The sequence below is a fragment of the Phoenix dactylifera genome, chromosome 8 (genome assembly GCF_051530095.1).
Source record: "Phoenix dactylifera cultivar Ajwa chromosome 8, Ajwa_hap1_PhDact_Kaust_v1.1, whole genome shotgun sequence".
NCBI lineage: Eukaryota > Viridiplantae > Streptophyta > Magnoliopsida > Arecales > Arecaceae > Phoenix > Phoenix dactylifera.
Genome location: NC_143197.1, coordinates 2,349,410 through 2,375,308, shown reverse-complemented (window position 1 = coordinate 2,375,308; position 25,899 = coordinate 2,349,410). Strand labels below are relative to the sequence as shown.

The following is a 25,899-nucleotide window of genomic DNA, read 5'->3' as shown; positions in this document are numbered from 1 at the left end:
AAAAACAATATTTCTAAAAATTCTATTAGTTTTTTAACTTTTTATTATCCATTTTTTTCCTCCGAACTCTTTCTAAACTTCTGATAATTTTTTCATACTTTTCCCCAATTCTGGGTCATTATATCCATCTGAATTATTCCCAAACACCAAGCATGTGATGATGTACACAATAAATCAGTCATATGCATCTACGTACTTTGAACATAAGCTATCTTAAAAGCTCTAGAGTCAAACAGGTTTGGATTAAGCGGGTACGTGATCAAGATTAATTCAGCAAATTACATTTCTAAAGAAAGTTACGTATTTATTTCAGCCTGTCTAATTTCTAAAACCTTGAAAAAATTAATTAATATTGATAGAAATAGAGTAATGAGCATTAGGAAAACAAACTATGATGCACCACAAGGTCCGACCATAAACAAGCTGCCATAACAAACCTGTCATTTCCCATGCAATTTGCTACAAGGTTTTAGTCAAGCGTGAGAATTGCAAACCAGCATCATTCTTTATTTATTTTATCACATTTATGATATGCCATAATGTTCGACCTCTTGTAAGAGTAACAAGAAGCTATAATGTATCACCTGTTTCCTCTTGTGAGTAGCATCTATACCTTGAAATAAGCATCTTTATTTTACTTCACCAATGAACACACAAACAATATTTGCCAAATATTCCACAGAATTTCAAAATGAATCAGCATCCAGAGCAGTAATGGTCTCAATCATTTCAAATACACGAGGACTTCCAGCAACTGCTGAACTTCCGATGCTGAAAAAAGAAAAGAATATATGCATCTTTAGGGCTCAGAAAGATGGTTTGAATTTTGTGTCATTTGAATTCTTTGAAAATAATCCAAACAAATTTTACAGCCAAAAGAGTAAGTTACCTCAGAGATCGGCATTCTAGTTCTCACAGAATCAATCCTTGAGAGATCAATGTCAGCTACAGCAATTCCAGTTGATAAACGATCTGTAACATGGAATCAAATTAGTGTCATGAACTACACAATCTTTAACATGTAGGCCTATCAACATGCTAAAGAAATGGCATACAGGTCATTTATCTCCGTGCATTGTGTGGCGTTGGGGATAGACTCCACATCAGAGTAAAGGTTTCTTGTACTAAAAAAAATGGCAGATTACAGTCTTGATATTTCTATAACAAGAGCCCAGATCCTTTTCATAACACATTTTACCTTAAAAAAATACGATGCCGGAGCAATTATACGTTCAAGCATTTTATTTGAAACAATTATGAGAAGGCGGGCACAGATTGACCAGAAATGTTCTATTCTACATAGCTCTTGGCAATAACCATTTTTACAATGATCTTCTTAATTAAAATCCCCAAAAGCTTTGAACTATGAAATTTGTACAACTCGAGAGAGAGAGAGAGAGAGAGAGAGAGAGAGAGAGAGAGAGGGCGCCAAGGGAGGGGGGCAAGGATGATGTGTTTACCTGGAAGTCGAGCTATTATTGTTCCCCATGGATCAATAACCAGAGAATCGCCATAGCTCTCTCTTTTCTCATTGTGCCTTCCAGCTTGAGCCGCAGCTATAACCTATAAAAAAGATATGAAAGACATTCAAACACTAATGATATCATCCACATTAACTTTAAAATTATAAAACGATTTAGACACTAGTAATTTGCACGTGATGTATTTAAATCATCAGACTATATTAAAGATAAACAATAAAAACCAAAATGTGTTGTCAGCATCTAGTAGCTAACTTTTGTTAGCCTCCATATCAAGAATTTAATGCAATTTTGGAGATGTAAATTTGTTTGATGCTCGGTTGACTGTTACATAAATGAGGGTCGGCATCAGTGTGTCGTTTCTTACCAGCCCCCACCACTCCAACTTGACTAAAAGATTACTAATTATATTACAAAGCACCCATCAGAGCCAGCTGCTTCTCATTTTCCCATTTTCTTTCTTTATCCTTTTCTTCCCTATGATTTTACTTCGATCCCCCTCCATATCTTACCGAGTGGCGCATAAAAAAGGATTGGTAGAAAGTGTGACAGCTTTCCTCCTTTCTCCCTACTGTAAGTGATTTTCCTACTGTTCTCGTTTCTCTCATCTCCATGCTTGTGAATCTTTTTCTTTCCTACATTCCTCCCCTTGTTTACTTTAAATTTTTGTTCAGAGTCTCAATGTCAGCCCAAACCTTGACCAACTTTGTTTCCCTAACAAACTTTTAGCCTTGCTGTTCTATGGTTCTAACCCTTTGATTCCATCCAGCAGCCTTTGACACTTCATGCCCATATCAGAAAAACGCCTCCTTCCATACTATCAGTTGAACCCTCCAAAGGTTATATTTCATGGATGTTTTATTTTATTCTGTCTTTTTCTTTTTCTTTGTTCCTTGGCAATTTTTTGAATGCCAAAATTGTTGATAGTGCATTACTTCATATTTAGGTCAGTTTTCTGGTTTCTTTTTTATTTGTTTGACCAAAATTTGTTGCATCGTGGCATTGCCCCTCTCTGTTCCTTGTGTGTTCTCCAAAATTGAATGTCATGCAATATCAACCCTAGGTTGCATTAAGACTATGCCCTATTAGGTAAACAGTACAATCATAGCCGTCCAGATAGCAATCCCATGGCCTATTCAAGTTTGAGTTTTATGGTGTTGACACTGTTCTCATTCATAGGCATGTCGTAAGAATATAATGGTGCTTCGAACCTTGGGCTATTGCAACACATGCAACGTAGATTATTATTGACCTCCATTATCTACTTACAATAAGATGATGGAGATGTAAATGTTGACTTCTGTAAGTTTGCATAATTGTGAATTTTGATTAATCATGGCACCGATAGCCGGCAAAATCTTTGACAATCAGTAAATTTTGGCTAGATTGGCATTCCATGTCAAAAAATGTTATGATATCAATTTATCAGGTGTCCTGACTTTGATAAGGAAGCTAGCACAAAAAGACTAGTAACTAGAGCAGTCCTACAAGAAAGTACTGCGAAAGCTCAGCAATAGAGTATCATGAGTAGGGATGCTGTGCTAGTGTGTGTCCCAAACATAAATGACCGTAGTGATTAAAGGATGGCATGCTTTCCCTGAAAGTCATAGAGATCCAAAACTAAACAGCAGTTTTTTATAGCAACAACAAAAATATAACAGATAGATAAAAAAACCTTAAACCTGATCCGGACCATGGTCTGATGTGCTGTATTATGACAGGACATACCTGGAACCCAGCATTGGGTTGGATGGCATTCTTAAATCTTTTCTAAGTTTATTAATATAAAAAGGGCTCTAGAGTCTTTTTGTTGGGGGCACCACATGGCATGTGCCATCCAAGGTTAGTGAGTTCATTGTAAGCAATATTAATTCTATGCAAAGGAAAAAGAGGACGGATATAGCTCATAAAATTTGAGTTATCTATGATTGCCATATTAATATCAGTATATGATTTCTACAATAATATAAACATGGATATCAATGTTACAGCTCAACTAAAAATTGATCTAAAAATGTTGGAAATTAAATGATTAAGTGAAACTCTGTCAGTTTAACTGATTTATCTTATTATCTTTATAGCAAGTTCAATAAATTTTACAATTTTCCATCCAATGTTACATGTGATATGATTCAATCATCTTACAATCTATAAAATGCTTCTTATCTGACCTTCTTTTCAGACACTCAATTCATAACTGCTTCCTGACAAAAATCATCTTTCTATTCCTATCATTCTACAAAACCATACAATTTATGACTGCTTCAACACCTCAATAAAGTTTACTTACATATATAAATTTCATGCCTTGTTAATTCTGCCCCACCGTCTACTAGAATTCTCACCTCTAATACACTACCACACGTTCAACCTTTCATCAAGATGTCATCATACTTCTGTCTGAAAAAATATCTACTTAGTCATATATTCAGCACACATGATCATGTAAGCATATCTTGATGTGTAAGCTCTGAGCCATCCAACAGTAGGAAAAGTCATTTTTGATTACATAATCCACGGGTCCCTTGCACTGGATAATTGTTAATTTGTTTCCAGAAAAGAAAAAGGTGCTGCGCTCTAATTAGTAACATAAGATAATCAGTGAAAATTAAAGAGGATTGAAAGGGTGGTGAAAAACTTTCAACGGGGAACAGGAAAATTTACAGATGAAAAATGTTTAGCAGACAAAAAAGAATGTCTGGTGTTTCATAGAAAATGTCCTTTACTAACTTTTAAAGTAAGCAGAGCAGTTACTAAGAAAATCAAGTGTTTGGTAATATCATTTGTAAAGTGCTTCTACAAGAGGAAGGCAAAGAACTGCTTTTAGGAGCAGCTAGAAAAAACTAGCTTCTAGCTACATCTGTGAGATTGCTCCTTGTCTTTCAAATATGTAAGCTCATCCACAAAAAAAGTAGTTCTTGATATGTTATTGTCAAACACCAAATATAACAAAAGGTACACTCTATATAAGAACTTACATGAATATGATTCTTGAGAATGACTTTTTAAAAAACCAGAAGCAAGATCAAACAAACCCAAAAGCATCAGAAAATGTTAACCTGAAGTTCTGAACTCTCTATAGCATCAACTGAGCTAAAAACAATCATGATTCTCTGTCCCATACCATAATACATATCCGTGCAAAGTAGCTTCTATTATTTCTGATATGAGATTATCTTTTGCATCACTGATACAAGAAATTCATATTTGGTAAGATTGAAACCTACTTGTCATACAGGAATGAGGACTTACCTTTCCATGAGACTTAGAAGCACATTTGTTTTTATTACTCATATGAATTTAGCGCACAAGAATCTAGGCTGTTAACTTACTGAAGCTTCTGAGTCAAATCTAAAACAACTGAGACGCCAATCTTAAATCAGATTGAACAAGTGAATGGTAGCTGATCATTTGAATTAAAGCCCAAATAATGACAAGAATTCAGATTCAATTTGACTAAGCCAAAAATATAACAAGAAATATACAACCCAAGAATATTCTGCATGTTTTTTTCATTGAAATATTAGTTAATAAATGAAAAAGGATCACTATGACCTGTTCTTTGTTCTAGCCAATTATTGTGAATATGTTTCTATCTTCAATTTGTTGTTTGAGACTGAGTGTAAAGGGTCTCCATTTAAAAGTCAACTCCATAAGACCGAGAAAGTAAATAACATTGCATCAGGAAATAGAGGGGTGAAACTCATATACATAGCATTGAGTCTCAATCGCGCGAGCACGGAGAAGAATTTCCCAATGTGCTTCCCCTGTAACTTTTGTGAAAGCTGATGGTACCAGAAAAACCTGCACATACATATTCCCAAAAATAAGAGTGAGAAATATTATAGGTACTTTCAGGTAAATGGAAATAAATGAAATCCGTAAACAAAGAAAAAACTAAATCTGCATCCAAGTATAGCATGATGATAAACACCTGTGCTTGGTGTTGAAACCGCAACAGCTGATAAAGCTCTGGAAATCTCAAATCATAACAGACTGTAAGACCCAATCTTCCAATAGGGCTATCCTCCACAACAATTTTATCACCTGATAATCACAATATCTTCAAGTATTGTCGCTACAATTGAAATTACACCACCCTCAGATTAAAATAAAGGAAGCTCAAGCTTAGAGTTGCCTATTTTGTGCCGAGGCACTTCAATGAAAAACGATTTAAAGAAAAAATCTCAAACAATTTGCTGATTCTGACTGCACTTATCTATTGCATCTAATGAGTTTAAACCAATATCCTGCAAGTTTTCATTTTTCTGATTCTCGCATGACATCCGCAAGTTGCATCAAGTACTAGGAAATATATTTTTAATTTGAATCTTATCTCATGATGTGCTTGTCCTAAGTCAAAAACAGAGTTCTGCAAACAAACATCCTAGGCCTAGCACCAAGTTTTTCAAGAGGTATCAGGATTAAACCAAACAAGTTAGTGAGAGACAAAAAATGCAGACAGGTGTAGTACAAACAAAAAATATTAAAAGTACTTGTTGTCAGCTTAATAGATGAATTGCACTGGCATCTAATATCACCTATTCATTTCAGTATTTCAACAGATGTTTTCATACAGTGAAAATCTAAATCATTGCAAAAGAAAATTCATAGAAAAGTCATAGAAGACCCAAAAACTTCCATGACTTCTAAGAATACATCCCCCTTCGTGACTTCCCTATGATAGCTTTACTCAAAAGAACAAGCATACATATTTTACGTCACAAAGTGGAACACATTTAGCACTGTCAATGCCTAATCAAAGCTTAAACAAGAAAAATAAGAAAAACCTTTGGTTGGTAGGGAATTATTAAGCAGCCATTAGTTTTGGAAGAATCCCGATCCAATACATTCTGGAACAAAATGAGTCCAGGGGAAAAAATATAAAGAAGAGGAAAGTCCCATGGGCAAGCAACTTAAGCAATAAATCCAAAAAAGAAAGAGAAACCTGCCCAGATTCTTCAAAAAAATTTGGTTTTATAAATTAGAGTAAATGTATTTAGTTACATGCCATACGAAGAGATAGCACGATCTAAATGGCACACACCCCCCACCCCTCAACATCCACAAAAAAAAAATGCAAATGATTGAAAGATTACATGCGTAAACAAATGTATTCTGAATCAAGCTAAGAAGAGTAATTAAGCTACAACTTCATAGTTCAAAGTTCACTAAAGTTGTATAAATATTATAAGAGGCACACGAGGTGTCTATACCTGCGGCTGTAAAATTGCTTTCCTTGTATACCATGTTCCCAGGAACATCTACATCAAACCTTCAGACGGTAGAAAGTAAGTCACTATTTAGACTCTAAATACCTGAAACCTGAAAACTTAAAAACTCATTGTAAAGGTGTCTAGATGTAATAATTGGACATAAAAGTATTCACGCCAAATAATATTAAACAGATTTATTCAAAGTGGCCTTCATTGGTGCCTTGCATGGTTATTTCATGCTAACAATCACACAAGCCACAACGAATATTTTAGGGATACAAAAGAGAAACGATTAAACCATAAATCTATTGCAAACCAGAAGTTCTTTCCCGTTTATAGACTTGGTTGTTACATGAATACACAACATGTTGTTGCACAACTGCCTTAGCATATACTTAATGGCACCTATGGTTACAACTCTTTCAAGGTGTCCTACATTCTCCAAGTCCTCTGCACTACTTATATGTGTCAGACCCAGGACCCTAGATTTCCAGAATGCCCTGGATTAATCGAGTAATCTGTGAACTGACTTGGGCCTCTAAAAGTCGTTCCTTAGATCCATGTATGGAAGATCTCACGAAATTCAAGTTTCCTGTTTTATATATGTATATGTAAAGTGCAGGTGCAGCAGGAGTGTCGCTCATGAGCACATGTGCATCATACATGTAGGAATACCAAAAAATCTAGAATTCTAGATACTTTTGCAACACAAAAGAATGCAGAATTTTCTCTTCTAGAGCAACACTTGAAGCTTTTGCAGGATATAGGACTGCTGGTATGTAACATACAATAGATGCTTCTCCTTCAAAAGAAATAGAGGTTGTGTATCACCAGATTGTCAGAATTCCTTTCAGCCCTTGGCTTTACACTAAAAATTTTAAAACAGAAGGAGCAATGGAAGGAAACTTTTCATAGAGGACAAATTTTCTCCGAAATCTGAAGGCTGCTACCAAAACAGTATATTTTAACAAGTGAATGCAGCACCTATTATGGATCTTGCATGATGCAATAAAATTCAGTTCTTTAAAGAAAATTATAGACAACATTTATCTGTATTAATTGAGTATGAATAAATGAACTTGTCAACAAGCCTCCAGTTCTGTCGGTCTCAATATTGTGACAGGGACATTCTGATTGAGATATGGGAGACTCAGTCTTTCTTTGGGAACTAGGATGTCCTTCTATTCTTAAAAGGAAGAAATAAAATACTCATTCTTCATAGCGGCATTAAAGGTGAAATACCCTATGCTATAGAGATGAATAGGTCATCTTTACTGATTGTATGTTTTTCTAACTTCTAGATTCAAGCTATAAAATTTACAGAAAATCTAATTAAGAGAGTATTCCCTCGTAGCAACAGCTTATTGCTTGCTATATGCTGATTTTATTTGATTGACACTGATCCAAGCATATATAACATAAATAAGGTGCCTGCCAAATAAGAAAATTATGTATTACAGACTATATAAGGAAAGGACAGAAAGTTACTCGGGTAATCATACATTGCCCAAAATTTATTCTGCATATTTTCAAACTTACAGGGGTTTTGTACCAAGCAAGGCCCTATAACCAAAAGCAGGCACACTTTTACATGTATACACCAAAGTTTATAATAAACCACTGTCCAAAAGGTTGACACTTGATACCAAATTCATAAATGTAATCAAGAATTTTCTCAGCATTGATGAATCATATTTTGATCCATGAAGCCAACTCAAAAAGGTGTGATGGTATTTCCAGAAAAAGGTTCTACTCTGCTAGGTGAACCATCCCACACCAAATAACAACAATAAAAAAACTGTAGATTTTGATAAAATGCACTGCTACGTGCAAAGATAAAAACTTTCAGATATTGCAACCATGCTCATAATTTTTCACTATTTATTGAAAATAGAGTCAAGTGTTGATGCTAGTTCAACATGGATTAAAACTACAAGTAAAATGTAGAAACTGGATGTCTTACAAATGTATCTTTTGGTATTTGTTTCTGATCTTGCCAGAATCATCAATTAAAACATGGGTATTACACAAGTGCGCTTCATCAGGTCCTTTCTCTTGAAATCCTCCAAGTGACAACCACATATTTGATTCTCTGTCATTTGTAACTGAAGAAAATTCAGTGGGACTAGCATAGGCTATTGTCAGGCACTAAAATTCAAGAAAACAGGAAAATATAGCATGATCCAGAAAAGAGCTGTATCTAATCCAGAACAAGCTGATTAACAAAATATGCACTGAAAGAGAGTTGACAAACACGAGAAACAACATCAAAGCAGAAACAAAATGTCGTCGTAAAGATAGTTCAATAGAAACTGTAGTGTTGCTGTCCGCTCTGATCATTATATTTATAAGAAACGGGATGCCCTCATGAGGCAGTAAATTACAATAAAAAAAAACTCAGAGAGCATTGGCATTTCCTTTACCTTGCAAGTGAACAATATCTTTGCATTATTGGCCCATCCAGAGGTTCAGCTATCTTACGAGATTCTCCTTCTTTGGCACTTACAAAGGAGAAGTTCTCTGGAAAACAAAGCAATTTCACACCAGCAGCAGATGCCTCCTAGAAAACCAAGTCGTAAAATTCACAGGTTAGCATTAAAAGGGACCATGCAAATAATGTTTCTGAATGAAATATGAAAAAAAGGAAGAACATATTAACCCCAAGATATACAAAGAGATTTAAGCATAGCAACAACCTGATAGAAACCTAGAAATGAGATATACTGAAACGTTGTAGTTTAGAAATTATTTTCAAGAAAATCAATTTAAAAGATATCATGTGGCAGCAAGACTCGAACATGCCCAGCATGACTTTCCATTGAGTTTATTAGCTCCCCAAGGCTCAAAACCAGTCAGAATGCAATAATGAGTCAGCAGAATCCACAACCTGTTGAGGCCTAAAAGCAAGGTTCAATCAGAGAATAAATAATTTTTAAGATAACAACAGTTTGTTCAAATAGATTATGCTTATGTAACTTTATGTTAAAAAAAGAAAAAAAGAAAAAGAAAATTAAAAAAAAGAAAAATTAAGAAGATTATTCTTATGCAGCTTTATGTCAAAAAAGAAAAATAAAAGGGAAAAGAAAAACAAATAAAAAATAAATAAAATGCGTACAAAAGAGATGACAAGGCTTCATATGAGTGCAGGAACACAAACAAAATTAGTGGATAACACATAAAAAAAAAAGACAGCTGTATCAATTAATTAACTTCATTTCTTTTTATCAAGCTTAAGTTATATCCAGAATCCAAGAGAACGCCGTAACAGCAGCTTATCTGATTGCCCACAATGTAATGCCATATCAGGTAAAGCAACTAGTTCTAAAATGTATGTAAACCTTGTGCAAGAATATATTCCCGATAAACATTAAAAACTCATTCCAGATAGTATCCTCTCCATCTGTTAGCATGTGAAACAATATCAAAAGAGAAGAAGGCAACTCTATCTTTTACAGACTTCTATCCTGAATTCGTTCATTGAGATACTAAAGAAAGAATTCCGTTGATCATTCCAGCTACGAACAAGACAGGTGAAAAACTAAATCATCGTCAAAATCCTATTGTGCAAGCTCATTATAAAACAAGAGAACAAGATATACAACATTAACCAAATAAACAAGTTTCTTGGAAATAAAATTTAAACATTCTTCATGCGCTACCACTTAGAAATGAAACTAAACTAGCGTTCTTGGGATCTAGAGATGGATGACTATTCCATGGACAGTAAACAGCTCACCCAAATTCAGTCAGGAAGAATTCCCAATATCAACCAAGAAACATCTTTCTTGGAACTAAAACTCGAAACCTCTTCATATACTACACGCTTTTAACGTGAAATTAAACTAGTTGTCTGGATTTCTAGCGATGGCTAACAGTTCCATATGATCAGCGATTAGTTCTTGCCTAAATTTATTCCAAGAAAACGTCAAAAGATTTCATAGAAAACGTCACCACACTGACATCTAACATCAAATCACTCAAGATCGCTTGAATTCGAGAGATCATAATAGAACAAAGAAAGAGAGAGGGCGGCCTGCCTTGACGAGACGAGAGCAGGTGCTGTAGTTGGCGTCGAGATCATTGGTGGACGTCATCTGGACGACGCCGACTCTCGCCGTGGTGGTGGCCATGGAGCAGGAGAAGGCGGCGCGATGGCGCGAGGCGTAGCGGAGGATGGGAGCTCTGATGAGACTTCTTGGGCCGAGGCGGAGCGACATGGCCTGCCGGAATGGCGAGAAGGCTCCTATACGTTAGGGTTTGGCGGGGGTTCGGTTCTCGTGCTCCGGCGGTGCGCTCTTCTTAACGAGAACCGATGCATTCTTAGCACGAAACCAAAATCGGCAAATTCACCGACATTACTTTGTATAACGAGAAACTGATAATATGTAAAAGTGCTGTTCAACTACTCTCGGCATATCGTCCGCCGAACTCCAGTTATTCTATGATTTAGCGGAAATTGTGCTTCGAAATCTAAATACGTTTCCATCTTTTGCTTTATATTCTTGAGTCCATCTTTTTAATCCCACTTTTTCATGACATAGAAATCTAAATGCATTTCACTAGTTGTCAGTGTTTCTTCTTTGGTTCTGAGCAAAATTTGTCTTTCTTATCTTCTCATAAGCAGATCATAGCCGTACTTCTGCAATCCACAAGAACATTATGTATATTAAAGTTATCAAGTCCTTTAATATTAAAAAGCTGTCTTTTGAAGTAGTCATTTCACCCATATTCTTGCTAGTTCTAAATCAGGATAACTAAGAAAACATGCATCCAACTTGCAAAACCAACATAATAGTCCTAATACTATTTACTCAGAGTAAAGTTTCATATATTGACCGAAAGGAGTTGCTCAAAAATAGCTATTGAAGATCACAAAACACAACTATTCTAACAAGTAACATAACTATCATTAGAATTTTTGCCGCATGGATGCATATGCAGATAAAACCACCAAAACCTCGTAAGTTGTCTTAGTAGACATTATCCCAAAGCGTTCTCTAAATAAGTTCGAGTTTCTTAACAGAATCAACCACTCTATCTCTCTTTTTTCTCTTTTCTCCATCATCAGCATAAATTCTAATTAACATATAGTAACCAATAGCTTTTTGCCTTGACCTTAATTAACATGATAAGAATGATTATTCCATCAACTATTAATATCTCAAGGCATATCTTTCAAACATATGATGGCTAATCAAATCCATGGAAATTAAGCTCATGGAGCTAATCAAATCCTTCCGTATGCCTATCAAACTTCTCTCCTTCTTCTTGTCCAAATCCGCTGGATTTAGTGTGGCCCACACCTGGAATACGAGTTCAAATTTGACTGGGCCATATAACGCAACCAACCCTCTAAATTGAGGACCGCCGTTCTTATCTATAGCCGCGTCCACTTATCACCTAGTCTTTATAGAGGGGAACAAAGAGAGGGGAGCGAAATTAGGCTAAAAAGTGGGTGGGGTTAGTTGCTCACCCCGCCATCCCCGGTCAAACCTTCAGCCTTCAATTCAGACCAAACCCACCACCCCATGAAACCATCTATTTTATTTTTAAAATAATTAAAGAAAAAAAAGGAAACCGCAAGGAAAGTAAAGAAAAATAATAAAAAGAGAAAAGAGAGCTGAGGAAGAGAAGAAAAAAAAGCCCTCCTTTTCTTGTCGAACCCATTTCTCCTTCTCTCTCTCTTTCTTTTTTCTCTCCACATGGGCTTGCGGAGATCCCACGGCCGCATCCAACGAGCGCTCGCGGAAACCCCCTCAACCCTTCGCTGAAGCCAGGGGAAAGCCCGTGTTTTATGCGTGAGCCCGTCGTCGGCCTCCCAGATCCGATAGATTTCGTCGCTTCGTCGGGGATCAGGAGAAAGCTGGAACCGAGATCCGGCCTGGTGGCGGCCGCTACGATCGCAGGGCGGTTCGGATGAGGGGATGGTCAGATCCTCTACGCTGATGAAGATCGTTAGCCCTTGTTGGAAGCCGTCGCAGGAGAGCCGAGGCGACGACAGCTCCGGCCGCTTCGGCGGCGGCCGCGCCGATGGGCTCCTCTGGTACAAGGACCTCGGCCGCCACGCCGGCGGGGAGTTCTCCATGGCGGTGGTGCAGGCCAATAACTTGCTGGAGGATGGCAGCCAGATTGAGTCGGGGCCGTTGAGCTTGTACGAATCGAGCCCGCCTCACGGGACGTTCGTCGGGGTCTATGATGGGCACGGCGGCCCCGAAACCGCGAAATACATCACTAGCAATCTCTTTTGGAACCTAAAGAGTATGTCTTTTTGGATTTTTGCTGTAATTCGATGAATCTCTTCTGTGGCTGCCATGTGTTTTGCTTTGGATATTGTTTCGGCAAGTTTCTTCTACAAGGAGATATGAATTGCAAATATCTATGAAGAAATTGACTATTATTAACCAGGAAAATGAGGAATTGAATCTTTTTATTCATGTTTTGGCTTATCGGATTGGTCAGAATTTAGGTACCCATCACAAATTCGCAGAATTCTCTGCAAAATGTGATTTTTATTTGAAATTGTTGTCTTTGCATTTATTCGTGATGGCTAAACCTTCATCTTTTTATGTAAGTGTCTCTTCTTCTAACTATGATCACATTCTTGCGTGGGCATCGATTCTCTTAATATTTTAGATGTGGATAATTGCATATATTTGGTCACATGATGTATTCAACTTTAATTTCCTTTTTAGATTCTTTTGATTATATGTATACCGTGCTCTGAATTATATTTTCTGTGTAGCGAGTGCCTTTCATAACTATAGGGCATATGTTGTGCAGAGTATGCTTCGGAGCACCAAGGAATGTCGGCAGATGTAATACGAAAAGCATTTTCTGCTACAGAAGAAGGCTTTATCTCTCTTGTAAGAAAGCAATGGCTCACTAAGCCCCAGCTCGCATCAGTTGGTTCGTGCTGTCTTGTCGGTGTTATATGTAGTGGGATGCTTTATGTTGCGAATCTTGGAGATTCTCGAGCAGTTTTAGGGAGATTGGAGAGTGGTATTAGAGAGGTGAAAGCTGTGCAGCTGTCAACAGAGCACAACGCAAGCTCTGAATCTATCAGAGAGGAATTGCGTTCAATGCATCCAGATGATTCACAGATTGTGGTATTAAAGCGTGACGTCTGGCGTGTGAAGGGCCTTATCCAGGTAATTCTTTTCACTAATTGTGCAGCTTATCGGACTCGTCAAGTAGAATCTTTCTGAGTTCTATTTCCAGTCTGGAATAACAAATGGCTGCAGTAAATTATACCTACCGATTACTTTATCGTTGTTATTCTTGTTACTTTACCCACAAAGAAAGGTATGCAGAGTACATATCTGGTAGGACTCTATCTGGTATGCTACACTGTCGGTTAAACATGCTTATAATATTCGTTATTATTTAGACACCAAACAATACCATGGCTAGTATTTAGAAACAAGAAAGAGAAAGAAAAGAGAAGAACTAAGCCTCTTACTTTAATACCTGTTTGTTTGAATCAGAAACAAAAGTACAGTTGACCTTTTTCGTAGAGCCTCATGTCTACCCAAATCTGGTAAAGTACTATTGTATCTCTGATATAAGCATTTTTGCTTGATAAACAAGTGAAGACAAGGTAAACTTATTTATTCAAGAAAGTATAATTATTTCCACAATGAGTAGGGATGTACTTTAATTTAATCTAATATCCAATGGACCAGGTGTTATGGGACTATCATTTTAGATGATCCATGAAAAATATAATTGGAATATGAAAATGCGAATATGCAAAGGAATGTATGCATGGGACTGCTCATATAGATGCCCTGAGTTTTATTTTGCACAGATAAGATTCAAGCTAGAACCTCTTTCCGGATGGTAAATATTTCTCAGAACATGGAGTGTGAATCAAACCCATGTTTGAATTGAAACTGAGATACTGATACAAGTTCTTCCCTTCTGAATCAGATAGATTCATATCTGAAAGAGGCTGACAATAAGTTCTTTCAAAATTGACTATTTGTTCCTCTGTTAGAGGTGTTGCAGAAATGTCTGCGATCGAGTAAATAGCTCTACGAACGAATGGATCGGATCGAAAATGACCTTCACACAATGGACATACCCATGGAGGGATCAGAGTGATATTTGGATATACCACAGCTATCATGGGGTAGATTTAAAGAAAATAATTGGAGCAAGGCCAACTAGCACTCCAACAAAACTTAAGACTAGATTAGCAAAGAACTAATGGACAATCAAGGATGTTTTTACAATATCTTAAGTAAATCAGGGAGAAAATTACTATTATGATTTAATTTCAGTCAGAATATTCCAGCAATATGGGCATCTGATTTCTGCATATATGTTTCTATATGAGCAGTCCCATGCATACATTCCTTTGCATATTCGCATTTTCATATTCCAATTATATTTTTCATGGATCATCAAAAATGATAGTCCCATAACACCTGGTCCATTGGATATTAGATTAAATTAAAGTACATCCCTACTCATTGTGGAAATAATTATACTTTCTTGAATAAATAAGTTTACCTTGTCTTCACTTGTTTATCAAGCAAAAATGCTTATATCAGAGATACAATTTCACAGATATGAATAAAACTCAGGGCATCTATATGAGCAGTCCCTCCATGGGACTTGCTTCTTATCATCTTGTGTCAATCCCTGAATAAATGCTTGCAAGATGGATAAGCAATTTCACAGATAGGTCAAGGACCAAGTAGTAGCAAGTTGAAAGCTTGTAAAGTTAGCGATTCACAAAACGTACATGCTGCTTGAAACCTGCAAACGTATTTTCATTTCCATGAACATGTAGATCTGGCTTTTGTTATATGTTATATTTTATATCAACCAACCTCCCTGTTCCATGTACCTTTCACTGTCTTGACTCACCATGATGCATGATGCATGATGAACATTATCATCACGTAGGTTTAGTCATTTCCTGTGCCTTCATCAAAAGTATTTAGCGGTTGTATCGAAGACGGATCCTGGCACTCATGAGCAGTTTGTGTTAGTAATGCAGATTCTGGCACTTGCTTCTTGAACTTATTCTATGACTGATGTGCAGCATGGGCTACTAAAATTATTCTTCATATGATCATTTGTATCATTTACAGTATTTTCCATCAATTACTTTATTCAATAAAAGAAAGGTTGTAGAAAATATTGCACTGCAGATGTGTATTAATTATCTGTTTTCTTTCTACATGATTTTCTGCAGATTTCAAGATCTATTGGGGATGCTTATTTGAAGGATGCAGAGTTCAACCGTGAACCTCTACTATCAAGGTTCCGGTTGCCTGGGCCCTTCCGCAAATCAATCCTCAGTGCTGAGCCAACAATAGTAACACATAAACTCTGTCCAGAAGATCAATTTTTAATATTTGCATCAGATGGTTTATGGGAACACTTGAGCAATCAAGAAGCTGTTGACTTGGTTCACAACTCACCTCGTAACGTAAGCTATCTTTCTATGTTCTAGGTTCACTCTTTTGTATTATACGGTATTTATACCTTTATGCTTCTTTACATAAAGCGTTTCCATATTTCTGACCATTGCTTGAACTACTCATATAGGATGAGCACTCATTTAGAAAATACCCTAACAAAAGTGCCCTACTGCCAGATCTTTGAACTCTAATGATACTAAGAAGGCATTATCTGCTTTTATTTTCTTTCTTCTTGTTAATATGAAATTTATTAATTAATTGGGTAGATTTATAGGAGATTCAAAGCTGTTTCAGTCATAGGACTGATGGTTGTCATAAGACAATGTTGATGCGAGGTGTAATTTTCCTGTGATTTGTGAAGATTACAGTAGTTTGTAGCAAGGGTTTGTGTGAGCAGATGATGCTTCTGTAATAGAAAAACTTCTTGTTACAAAATTTACTCAAAACAAATCATGTTTGCAATTCCTGTCACAGAGTGTAAGGTCCTGCATGCTTTATGTTGAATTTTTGGCTGCCAGCTGTATGCTTGGGCATCACCTGCATAGATGCAAGGGTCGATGATTGTGGTTATGGTTACTGCTACTTTTTGTTCCGTTCAGGATACTTGCTTGTTGAATTCTGCTTGTAATCTATCCTGTTTGGTTGTCGTATCAATGATATTGATTTAAGTAGTATTCTTTGTTACTAGTAATATTTTTAATTCATTACTATTACTGAATTTAAATCATTAATTCTCGACAGTTGCTAACATGACATTCCGCATTTATTATTCCAAGGTTACATTATTTCATGCTCGATATTCTGCCCTGCCCATTAGATAGCATCTGACAGGATATTGCTGAAAGATCCATTACTGTGCAGGGAATCGCGAGGAAACTTATAAAAGCTGCCATGCAGGAGGCAGCAAAAAAAAGAGAAATGAGGTACTCAGACCTGAAGAAGATTGATCGTGGGGTCAGAAGACATTTTCATGACGATATCACTGTTATAGTTCTATTTCTAGACCCTACTCTGATAAGCAAGAACTTCTATCATGGCCCTGCAGTTTCCCTGAGAGGTGGTGGGAATCCAGTCTAAGCAGATCCCCCAATCACAAGGTTCCAGATGCTTATTCTGAAATCTATGTTCATACATGAAGCTGAATATTTTCTGATATCTACTAGCCTGGAAACAGACATTCTTTCTTCAGGCTATCACCAGACAGCTGGTGATTAAGATGGAGAAGTTAAGCATTATCAGAAGAAAATCTACTACACTTAAGTTGACTGAAGATTCACATTTTTGACCGGAAAATAGATGCTGTTAGCAGTCACACATTTGCGCGACCTTAACAGTGGAGGCCTGGGTTCAATTCTTACACTGAAGGTAGCGGCCTCTTGATGCAGGTATCGAGGATCTGAGCAGTCGATAAATGCATCTCATTTTATTAGCAATTATCCTTCTATTTTAAGAGTGCAGCTGCAGGAAAATTGATGGGTCTTATGGTGCTCTTTGATTTGTGGCTATGTTCTATGTTCAACGTCTCCATATTCATGTGGAAAATGTTAGGTTCGAGGCGGCACCAAGATTCTGGGTGCAGTTGCTTTGATGAGTTTCTTTTTTAAGGATAAAGACTCTACAACAGTATCATTGACATAATTTTTTTTGCCTCCTTTTCTCTGGTGCCATGTAATTTCAGCAAGAACATTGTAGAGAAATTCCCAATTTTGAGATAAACTAAAGTAACACCAGCTTCCCATATTATTTTCTCAATCGTTCTGCTTGTAACCTACTCCCAGAAACAGGTACCCGCATGACGCATCCCCCCCGCTTCTCTCTCTCTGTCTCTCTTTTTTTTTCCCCAAGAAATATGGTCAAAATGCAGCCTTCTGGGGTTGGAACCAGGAAACCCTCCCCGGCATGTGCCTGAGGCCTCGAGAGGAGGGGAGGGGTTTCAATTCCAATTTGATATCTAACATCAATTTTTTTGTCACCACCTGGAATGACTGCTTTGAAACGGTGAAACTACATAGAAAATTGTTGCCGTTGTTGGGTCACGAGTCTGCGGATGGTTCTTAGTTTTCTTCATTTTCTTGATCTAATCTTTACGTTTTATCCTTTTTGTTTTTGTAACTAAAAAACTAATCTTCTTCTGTTCTTAAATCGGGTGGATTTCCCCTTCTATTTCCCTGAAAAAGGAAGCTATACGGAAGAGTTAAGTTCGGATGAAAGGGAGACAAGAGCTTAAGTTTGTGATAATTACACTTCGCTCATCTAAATTGGGTTGCAATTAGTATCTGATAGGTCCTACTAGTTTGGTTGGGGTGCCTAAACAGTTGGGCCTTGTTAGGTGAAAATCTGGTGAACAGACCACCTTTTCAGTCAATTTTTTGGGGTCGGGCTGGCGATTATCCATCATGATAAGTTGGGTCCGAACTTCGTGTCCAACTCTAACCAATCAGCTGTCACTGGTCAGTTCTTGGCATTTCAAGGTTGCAGTTTGGCTGCTTGTCAGGTCGGTTTCAACTAAAGAACATCTGACTAGAGAGGAATTTGAAGTAATTGAACCTCCCCAAGGGAGGCCTTATCACGAGCTCCATGCTTCAAGGATCCTCTGTACCAACTTTTCATAATGAGATGGATGACATGAACTCCCAAAGCAAACAACCGAGGACAGAACCTCTTTGAGATTAGAAAGTAACCAAATCAACAATCCCACTCTCAAAGCAGGCTCAGTCCAGGGAGTCAATTGTTCCCTTGCCCATTGATTTAGAAGAGAAACCATGTAAAACATGCCCATCATCAGAGAACCACCAACCACAAGCAAAAATAAGCTTAACACTGCCTACCAGATCAAGATGGTTAATTTAACACTTCATTGGAATAAAAGGTATGTTTAAATGGCCTTCTCTGCAATTAGAGTTAGTTTAAGAACTATTCTGCAACCATGTCAACCAATGGCTCTTTATAATCCTACGGGTCACCATTTCCACATTAATACAGTCTTCAATGGCACACAGAAGAAAAGAAAGTATCTCCATTGCCACAAGTCATGTTTTCCACTTTCTACAATGATACCTTCATATGATGTACTCCATGGGTGAAAACAGCAACCAGGAGCTTAGGAAGGCAGCAGCATACAAAGCACATAAAGAGTCCGGCCAAAGAAGAGATTTATATGTTTAAAAAGGATCGGTAAGAAAAGCTAGGCGATAGAATAACTCTCGAGGTGCGCAGCAAGTATGACCCTCTGAGTGGGTATGGTGGGGGAGCCACGTTGTCTTAACCAAAAAGAGCCCTCAATCCTCTGCTCCCTCATGAGGTGTTAGCTACAGATGCTGTCTTCTGGTTGAAGTCATGATAGGAGAAGAATGTGAAAATAATGTTCGAAACCTGAAGAAGAGTATCATCACATTTTCTCCATAAACCTGAACGATAAAAACCTACCAGTTCAGAGTTGGCCTTGCCATTGGCTTGAGATGAGGTGCCAGATGTTTGTGAAAACCTGAAAATAATGCAATGAGAAAGAATCACCTGAAGTGCCAGTGTGAAAATAGCAGCACAATTCTTTATAGCACCGCAACACTAGAAGATGGCTGCATAAACTGGTCGCTCACCTGATTGCTCTTGCCTTTTTTTTTTCTTCTTCAGCAGTTCCAGTTTTGGAATTTTGAGCAAATCTTTCTAGCCGAGCCTTCTTCTTTGCCTGCTCATCAACTGGGGAGTGTACTTTAAACCCAAACCTGAGAAAATAACATTAAGAAAAGGAGGGTACAAAGCAAATCTAGAATGTTATCAATGATCTGAGAATAAGCAGAAGTATGCAGTTAAAACATTGATGCTGTTGTAAGAAAGTGCAAGTTGGTACCTCTCTGCCCGGGCCTTTTTTTTCTGCTCTTCCAGTTGTCCTGCATTCTTTGTTCCATGCAAGGGAGATCCAGTCCCAAACCTGCCAATGACATGGGTTGACTCAAAACAATTAAAATACAAGGTTTAAAAAAGGGATCTAGGCTTTGACATTGCACAAAAAGTTATTTCGAGCTTAATGAACAAAGGAAGAGAACCATGAGCACAAAAAAAAATATCTAAAGGACTGTACCTACCCTACACACTAAAAAATACAAGGCACCAATTTTTTGCAGCAAGGTCTAAATCATATAAAGTGAACAAGAAATATTTAAGTGTCATCCATTAGGTGAGCCAGCAAAAACTACGAAATAATGATATAATGGTTAAAAACCAAGAGTTACCTAGAAATGTTACAGTAGACAGTGGCACCCTTCTCCCTCTTCCAAACTCATGGTGAATCAATTACCAAAGCACTAAAGGGATTTGGTTTCTGACTCACCGGGCAGGACAACAGACAAAATGCTTTTGTTCCAATATGATACACCATGTGTGAACAGCTTGAATTGAAATCTAGCCGTCATAAAGAGGTGTAGGTCCACATCACAGACAATGTCAAGGCCTTCCATCATAACCACAACCATATTGAATGTAAGCAATGTTTGGCCTAGATTTAGGTTTGCCGAAGCTATGAATGAATTGATATATAGTTGACATAAAGTAATTCTCTCTGCACCCCCCCCCCCCCCCCCCCCAAAAAAAAAAAAGAAAAAAGAAAGAGAAAACAGAAAGAGAGAAAAAAATGCCACCTTCAACATTAAGATTTTGCTGATCGCTATCTCAAATACATGTGGCAGTCAAATGAACAGACTTACATGAAACAAAGCAAATCACAAGTTTCACCGCCAAAACCAACATTCAGAAAACAAGAAGCAAACAGAGGTTGGTTGTTTTAAACTGAAGGAGATCCTCCAGGAAATAAATCTGAGCAACTGCATCTTCGGTCACAAGATGAAGAGACCAGTGGAGGGTGAATTGAAGAACTGATATCATTATGCAAATAGCATCCTATTCTTGAAACACTGCTTAAAATCTAAAAGAAACCTTCAGAAATAACAATCTTAGCACTGATGACAGTTCTCTGAAACAAGAACACAGGAGCATCACTTTATCCAAACCTAGTGAAAGTTTGGCTGCGCCTTCAGTCACAAGGTGCAATGATCAACTGGGGAAGCCAACTGATGAACCGACGTCAGCTCAAACACCCCCATAATCTGCAATGAAATCTCAAGAAACATTTCAGCGGTAATGTGAGTCCAAACATAAGCACTTCCTTTTAGTTAATCTTGTATGTCCTCCAACAGATGACCCAAACCACTATGGTGGGGAATGAAGCATGAAAAAATTCAGCAGTTACCTTTTTCCACACCTTATACTGTTCCAAATATTCGTGTGAGCATCCCAAGAAATAGAATTTGATGACATGCTGACCCCCAACCAAATGATACCTCTTTCAAAATAGCTTAAAGCAAAGTCACTGTACCATCAGCACAATCCCCCCTTTCCCTTCAAGATGCTCCCCCATATATCACTATTTTTGTCTACAAGTTGCCACTGACACCATTAACAGGTGCTCCTGTCAGTTTCAATATGCTGCTCCATTTAAAAGGTTATTTCCATATGAAAATTGTCTGTGCAGCTTTTGACTTTGCATATAACACCAAAATCATGTTGATGAGAGAGAACATACAACACCCCACAACCCCGAAAATTAAAAATTACCAAATACTTGTTTTTGAGTTGTGTCACCACGATCTACAAATTTCCTGACCATGATGTTGATTAAGCTAGCTGGGCAAGTGAAATTTTTTTTTTTTTTACATTAAGAAAGACATAAGAAACCTGATTAATCCCAATCATTGCCTTTTCTTCCTGTGGGTAGAACTGTAGGGCTGCACTCCTGTTTCTTCTCTCTGTTTTTTCCTAGGTAGTGCTTGGACCCTTCCTGGCTGAAGCAAGAATCCAGTGTCAACAATCAAAAGCTAGATTACCGGTGAATAAAAAATTTTCTCTCTTTTTCCATTCTCCTCTCCTTGTTTCAGCCTATAGTTGATATAACAGAATTGTTCTCAAAGCCTAGCTGACCAAAAGGTAGCTGCATGCAGGTGATAAATCCATTTATTTTTCACCATCCGTTGATTTTTCTCCTTTGGTTTATTATTTCTTTCTAGCTAATACAGTCGACAATACTGATGTGTAATCTACATCTATCCCCTAAAAGAGTTTTATAAATAATTTGATGCATTGTTATGGCATAATGACAATTGGCACCTATATTGAACATTACTAGCAAGAAACATTTTTCTAGGGTGCCGCATCTACTTCTGAATCTCACCAAAAACTGCCCCAAATCCACTCGTGCACCCACTCCTATTTTAGGCAACTAACTGACAAATTTAGATTTTGTCTAGAACCATCAAAAATTTGATTTCAGCTAAAATATTAATCAACAAAAGCAAATGCTAGAGCATACAAAGATCAAGACTGCTTATGCCAACTACAGCGAAGTCATTGGGTAACAGCTAACCACCGCAAAAAGATAGTATGGCCAAGATAATTCAATTACCATGAGATTACTTTTTCCAGCCATGCAAACAAATTCACTTGTTAGGAAGGAAAATCAACAACCAAATACATGGATCCTCAAACATTATATGCAAATTCTTTTGGGCACATCTTTTTTTTTCTCTAATTACCTTTGCCTTAATGTTCCTGAAATAAAACTGTCCAGCTACAAATATTAACACTGAAAACCAAATCACCATGATCTAGCATCAAATAATTTCAACATAACTGATTTTAGGGTCTAGGGTCTTTCATGTCATGGGTGGTGATGGAAATTTTGCTTAAATTCAAATACAATAAGAAGCCTTTACATGGAGAATTCAACAATCATCTTCGACATTGAAACTCAAAAAACACAACCAACATGTAGAGGAGAGGACACAAATTTGACATTCAAAATTCAGACCACTCATTCATTTATGTCTTGCATGGCCATTTATAATTTCCTCAGAAATAACCAACGCCTAGATGGCACGTTTGCCCTCAATCCATTAATTTTAAGTACTCAACAATGTACATAAATGTATATATACACGATGATATCGCCATGTCAGTGACCTCCAAAAGCCCAAGCACCAACTGTAATCGCCCAAGCACCAACTGTAATTGCCCAAAAGTTCTGCTAACTTTGAATGTATAGCCAAAGAATTAGGGATCCATCTTCTTACCTTAAATCATCTCTATTTGGTTGAACCATTGAAACCCCAACAGGTATTTCAATTGTAAATTTTATCATCCTTGGGCCCTTTGAACACTCTAGCACTTTTCACTACCAGCCAAACTGCTTCACATCCCAATACAATGAAGCTCATTTCTTATTCAAGCAATTTCCAAGTTTCTGCTTGTCAAACATGATTGTCAGGACCGTTCATCTGCTCATAAAGTCCTTGATATGTATCTTTCAGGTGAGAAATTAATATATTTCCTTGCATATGTGTAATCTTCACCTAGCCTGCTAGAACAACACCAATACCATTCTCTTAGGTAGAAGGTTTACAAAATACTTATGCAAAACAGCATTACGGATTGCTACATCTTGAGATTTGACAAATTTTATGGTCTGCAAGTTGAATCTCCCAAACGAGGCACCTCTGGAAAGGGGAAAAAAGCCCATATCACCTCCGAGATTTTCCTTGATGTGTTTGCATCTCCGATCCAGCAGCATCATATCCTTTAATCCAAACCACCCAAATCATTGTCTGATGCTTCTAAATCCTAATATGATCAATGCCGCAAACTGAGATGGACCATATCAATCTCAAAGCACTCATAAACATTCTCTTGACATGATCCATATTTCAATCGCCAATGTCCCCTAAACCCCCCATACCTAAAAATTTGATGGACAATCCGTTCATCTTAGACCCCATTATGCTATCAAACCGAAAGCTTCCTCATCTTACAGCAAGAATACAGCATCAATGCTCCGCCTTCCTTTCACATACATCACCTAACATCCAAACAGCACTTGATTTTTCCTAAAGTTCTCGATATGCACTGACTCGAGAGATCGGATAAACGACACGGAATACAGGAACCATTGGAATGCTTCGATTTCCGTTCCATCTGAGGTGAAGGAAGAGATTAAAGAACAGCGCAAACCCTAGAATCCTCGCAAACCGACGAAAAACATAAAAACGACAGGGCAAAAGAAAAATTTATGTTTCGACTTCCATTCTATTGCATCGAGAACCTACCTCTCGGCGCGAGAGTTGCGCTTCTCCTCCTCGGTCAGCAGCACGGGCATCCCGAAACGTTCCGCTCGGCGGAGCTTCTTCTGGAGATCGGTGGCGGCGCCGGCCGCCGCAGCAACTGCCGTCGCCGAGGAGGGTCCCACCGCGGTCGTCCCGGTGGCCGGGGGCTTGGGTCCCTTTTGCTCTGCCCCTTCCCCTCCTCCTTCCTTGCGCGTCTCCCCGGTGTTCCCCTGGTCGGTGGTCTGCTCCGCGACGGAGCTCGAGGTGGGGGGAGGCGTAGGGTTTTGGAGGCGCGCCGTGTGAGGAGGAGGAGGGGGCTTGTTGGAGGACGACGCCGCCGTCGCCGGAGCAAGCGGAGGCGTATCTGGGGTCTTCTTGCGGGGATCTTCCTGGGATTCCTTGCCCATCAGTAGTTGTGGCTCCATGGAAGAGAAAGGAAGCGTAAGCGGCCTGTTGATTATGGAGGCTCTAGGAAGTTGAGCAAAAATGAGTTCTTTTTCCGAGCAGACCTGGATTCCAGCTCTCCGCTTTTCTGATCCAAAATCTCAAATGCGCTACAACTCCTGGCCCTTGGATCGAGAAATTAAGACTAACATAGTGATGTATGTTAAACTAGTCTCAACCCTCTGAGATTGTGTTTGGATACTGGTTATCTTTGTGATTAAGATGTGATTATCAATTTAATTAGTCAAATAAACGCTCAAAATGGTCCCAAAATGCTTAAAATGGTGTATTTTTTAACTAATGAATTGAAAACTATCCTGACCAGGTTAAGTTTTTTATTTGATAGGAATGGTGAAATAAAGTAAACTAAGAAAGAGCTCAATGCATCATTTGTCTATTAGAAAAATGAAATAAAGTATAAGAATTTATTTCAATGATATAACAATAACAATGTTGTTATTTTTTTTTTGTGCATATGATATATTTTTCGTTTTCCAATTTTTCACTATTTGTCAGCTAATGGAATGAATGCACAATCCGTTTCACCATTTCAATGCCATAAGCACATATTGCTCCATTCTCTCTCCCATAAATCAATCCCTCTATTTTTAGTTGTTTTCTTAACCTCGCTACCTCCAAAGACCGTCTCTCTTCTATCTTCCCTCTTTACTATCCTTGTTTTCTTCCTCTTACCTCCAACTTCACCTCTAACTCATGGTTCGAAGTTGAAGAACAATTTACAAACTTTTTCAATCTAGAAAAGTGAATGGTTGAACTAGACCAACAATCTCAACCTCTTACTTAGTGCGTCCTCTCCACCACACTGTCCTCTTCAAACAAGTTACTGCTTCCTTCCATTTTTATGCAAGCTTTTGCATAAGCATATGTACTACCTCGATAGAATGTATACTATAGAAGAACCCCACTCAAGAGATTTGAAAAAAGTAATGTAATCTATATCTTAAGCAAAAAAGATAAAAAAATTGAAGTGTGGGTAAAGTCGTAGTTGCTCGGGCCAATGGATACTAGTTTGCAACTCAAGAACAATAGTGTGGCACTCTAATTATGCAAATTTCCTTTTGACATGTGGCTAAATGAACTTTGAGTGCACTTAACAGGCTCCTCATATATATATATATATTTGAATGGTGGCTCTCCATATAATCCAATTCCTGATGTC

General features: G+C 37.8%; 3 protein-coding genes across 5 annotated transcripts; 1 reads left to right on the top strand and 2 right to left on the bottom strand.

Annotated features, from left to right (window-relative positions):
• Positions 1-480: 480 nt before the first annotated feature.
• LOC103709165 (Nitrilase/cyanide hydratase and apolipoprotein N-acyltransferase family protein) lies at positions 481-10,980 on the bottom strand. Its single transcript, XM_008794396.6, has 9 exons — positions 10,735-10,980; positions 9,121-9,257; positions 8,661-8,789; positions 6,698-6,756; positions 5,416-5,528; positions 5,193-5,285; positions 1,461-1,563; positions 890-972; positions 481-771 (listed from the first exon to the last, which is right to left on the bottom strand). Exons 1-9 carry the CDS (start codon positions 10,912-10,914, stop codon positions 730-732), a joined length of 939 nt encoding a protein of 312 aa, XP_008792618.4. The 5' UTR covers positions 10,915-10,980; the 3' UTR covers positions 481-729.
• Positions 10,981-12,278: 1,298 nt separating this feature from the next.
• On the top strand, positions 12,279-17,871 carry LOC103709179 (putative protein phosphatase 2C 38). 2 transcript variants are annotated; one of them, XM_008794410.6, is made up of 4 exons: positions 12,279-12,955; positions 13,478-13,845; positions 15,903-16,139; positions 16,993-17,871. In XM_008794410.6, exons 1-4 carry the CDS (start codon positions 12,622-12,624, stop codon positions 17,206-17,208), a joined length of 1,155 nt encoding a protein of 384 aa, XP_008792632.1. In that variant the 5' UTR covers positions 12,279-12,621; the 3' UTR covers positions 17,209-17,871. The 2 variants fall into 2 exon arrangements, with proteins under 2 accessions (XP_008792632.1, XP_088558472.1); XM_088702346.2 differs by having other exon boundaries at positions 12,328-12,955; positions 16,977-17,211.
• Positions 17,872-19,133: 1,262 nt separating this feature from the next.
• Positions 19,134-24,852, bottom strand: LOC120110157 (uncharacterized). 2 transcript variants are annotated; one of them, XM_039124243.3, is made up of 5 exons: positions 24,279-24,852; positions 19,979-20,059; positions 19,728-19,853; positions 19,558-19,615; positions 19,134-19,455 (listed from the first exon to the last, which is right to left on the bottom strand). In XM_039124243.3, exons 1-5 carry the CDS (start codon positions 24,698-24,700, stop codon positions 19,426-19,428), a joined length of 717 nt encoding a protein of 238 aa, XP_038980171.3. In that variant the 5' UTR covers positions 24,701-24,852; the 3' UTR covers positions 19,134-19,425. The 2 variants fall into 2 exon arrangements, 1 of the variants encoding a protein (XP_038980171.3); XR_005510909.3 differs by lacking the exon at positions 19,558-19,615 and having other exon boundaries at positions 19,419-19,538; positions 19,645-19,853; positions 24,279-24,844.
• Positions 24,853-25,899: the final 1,047 nt, after the last annotated feature.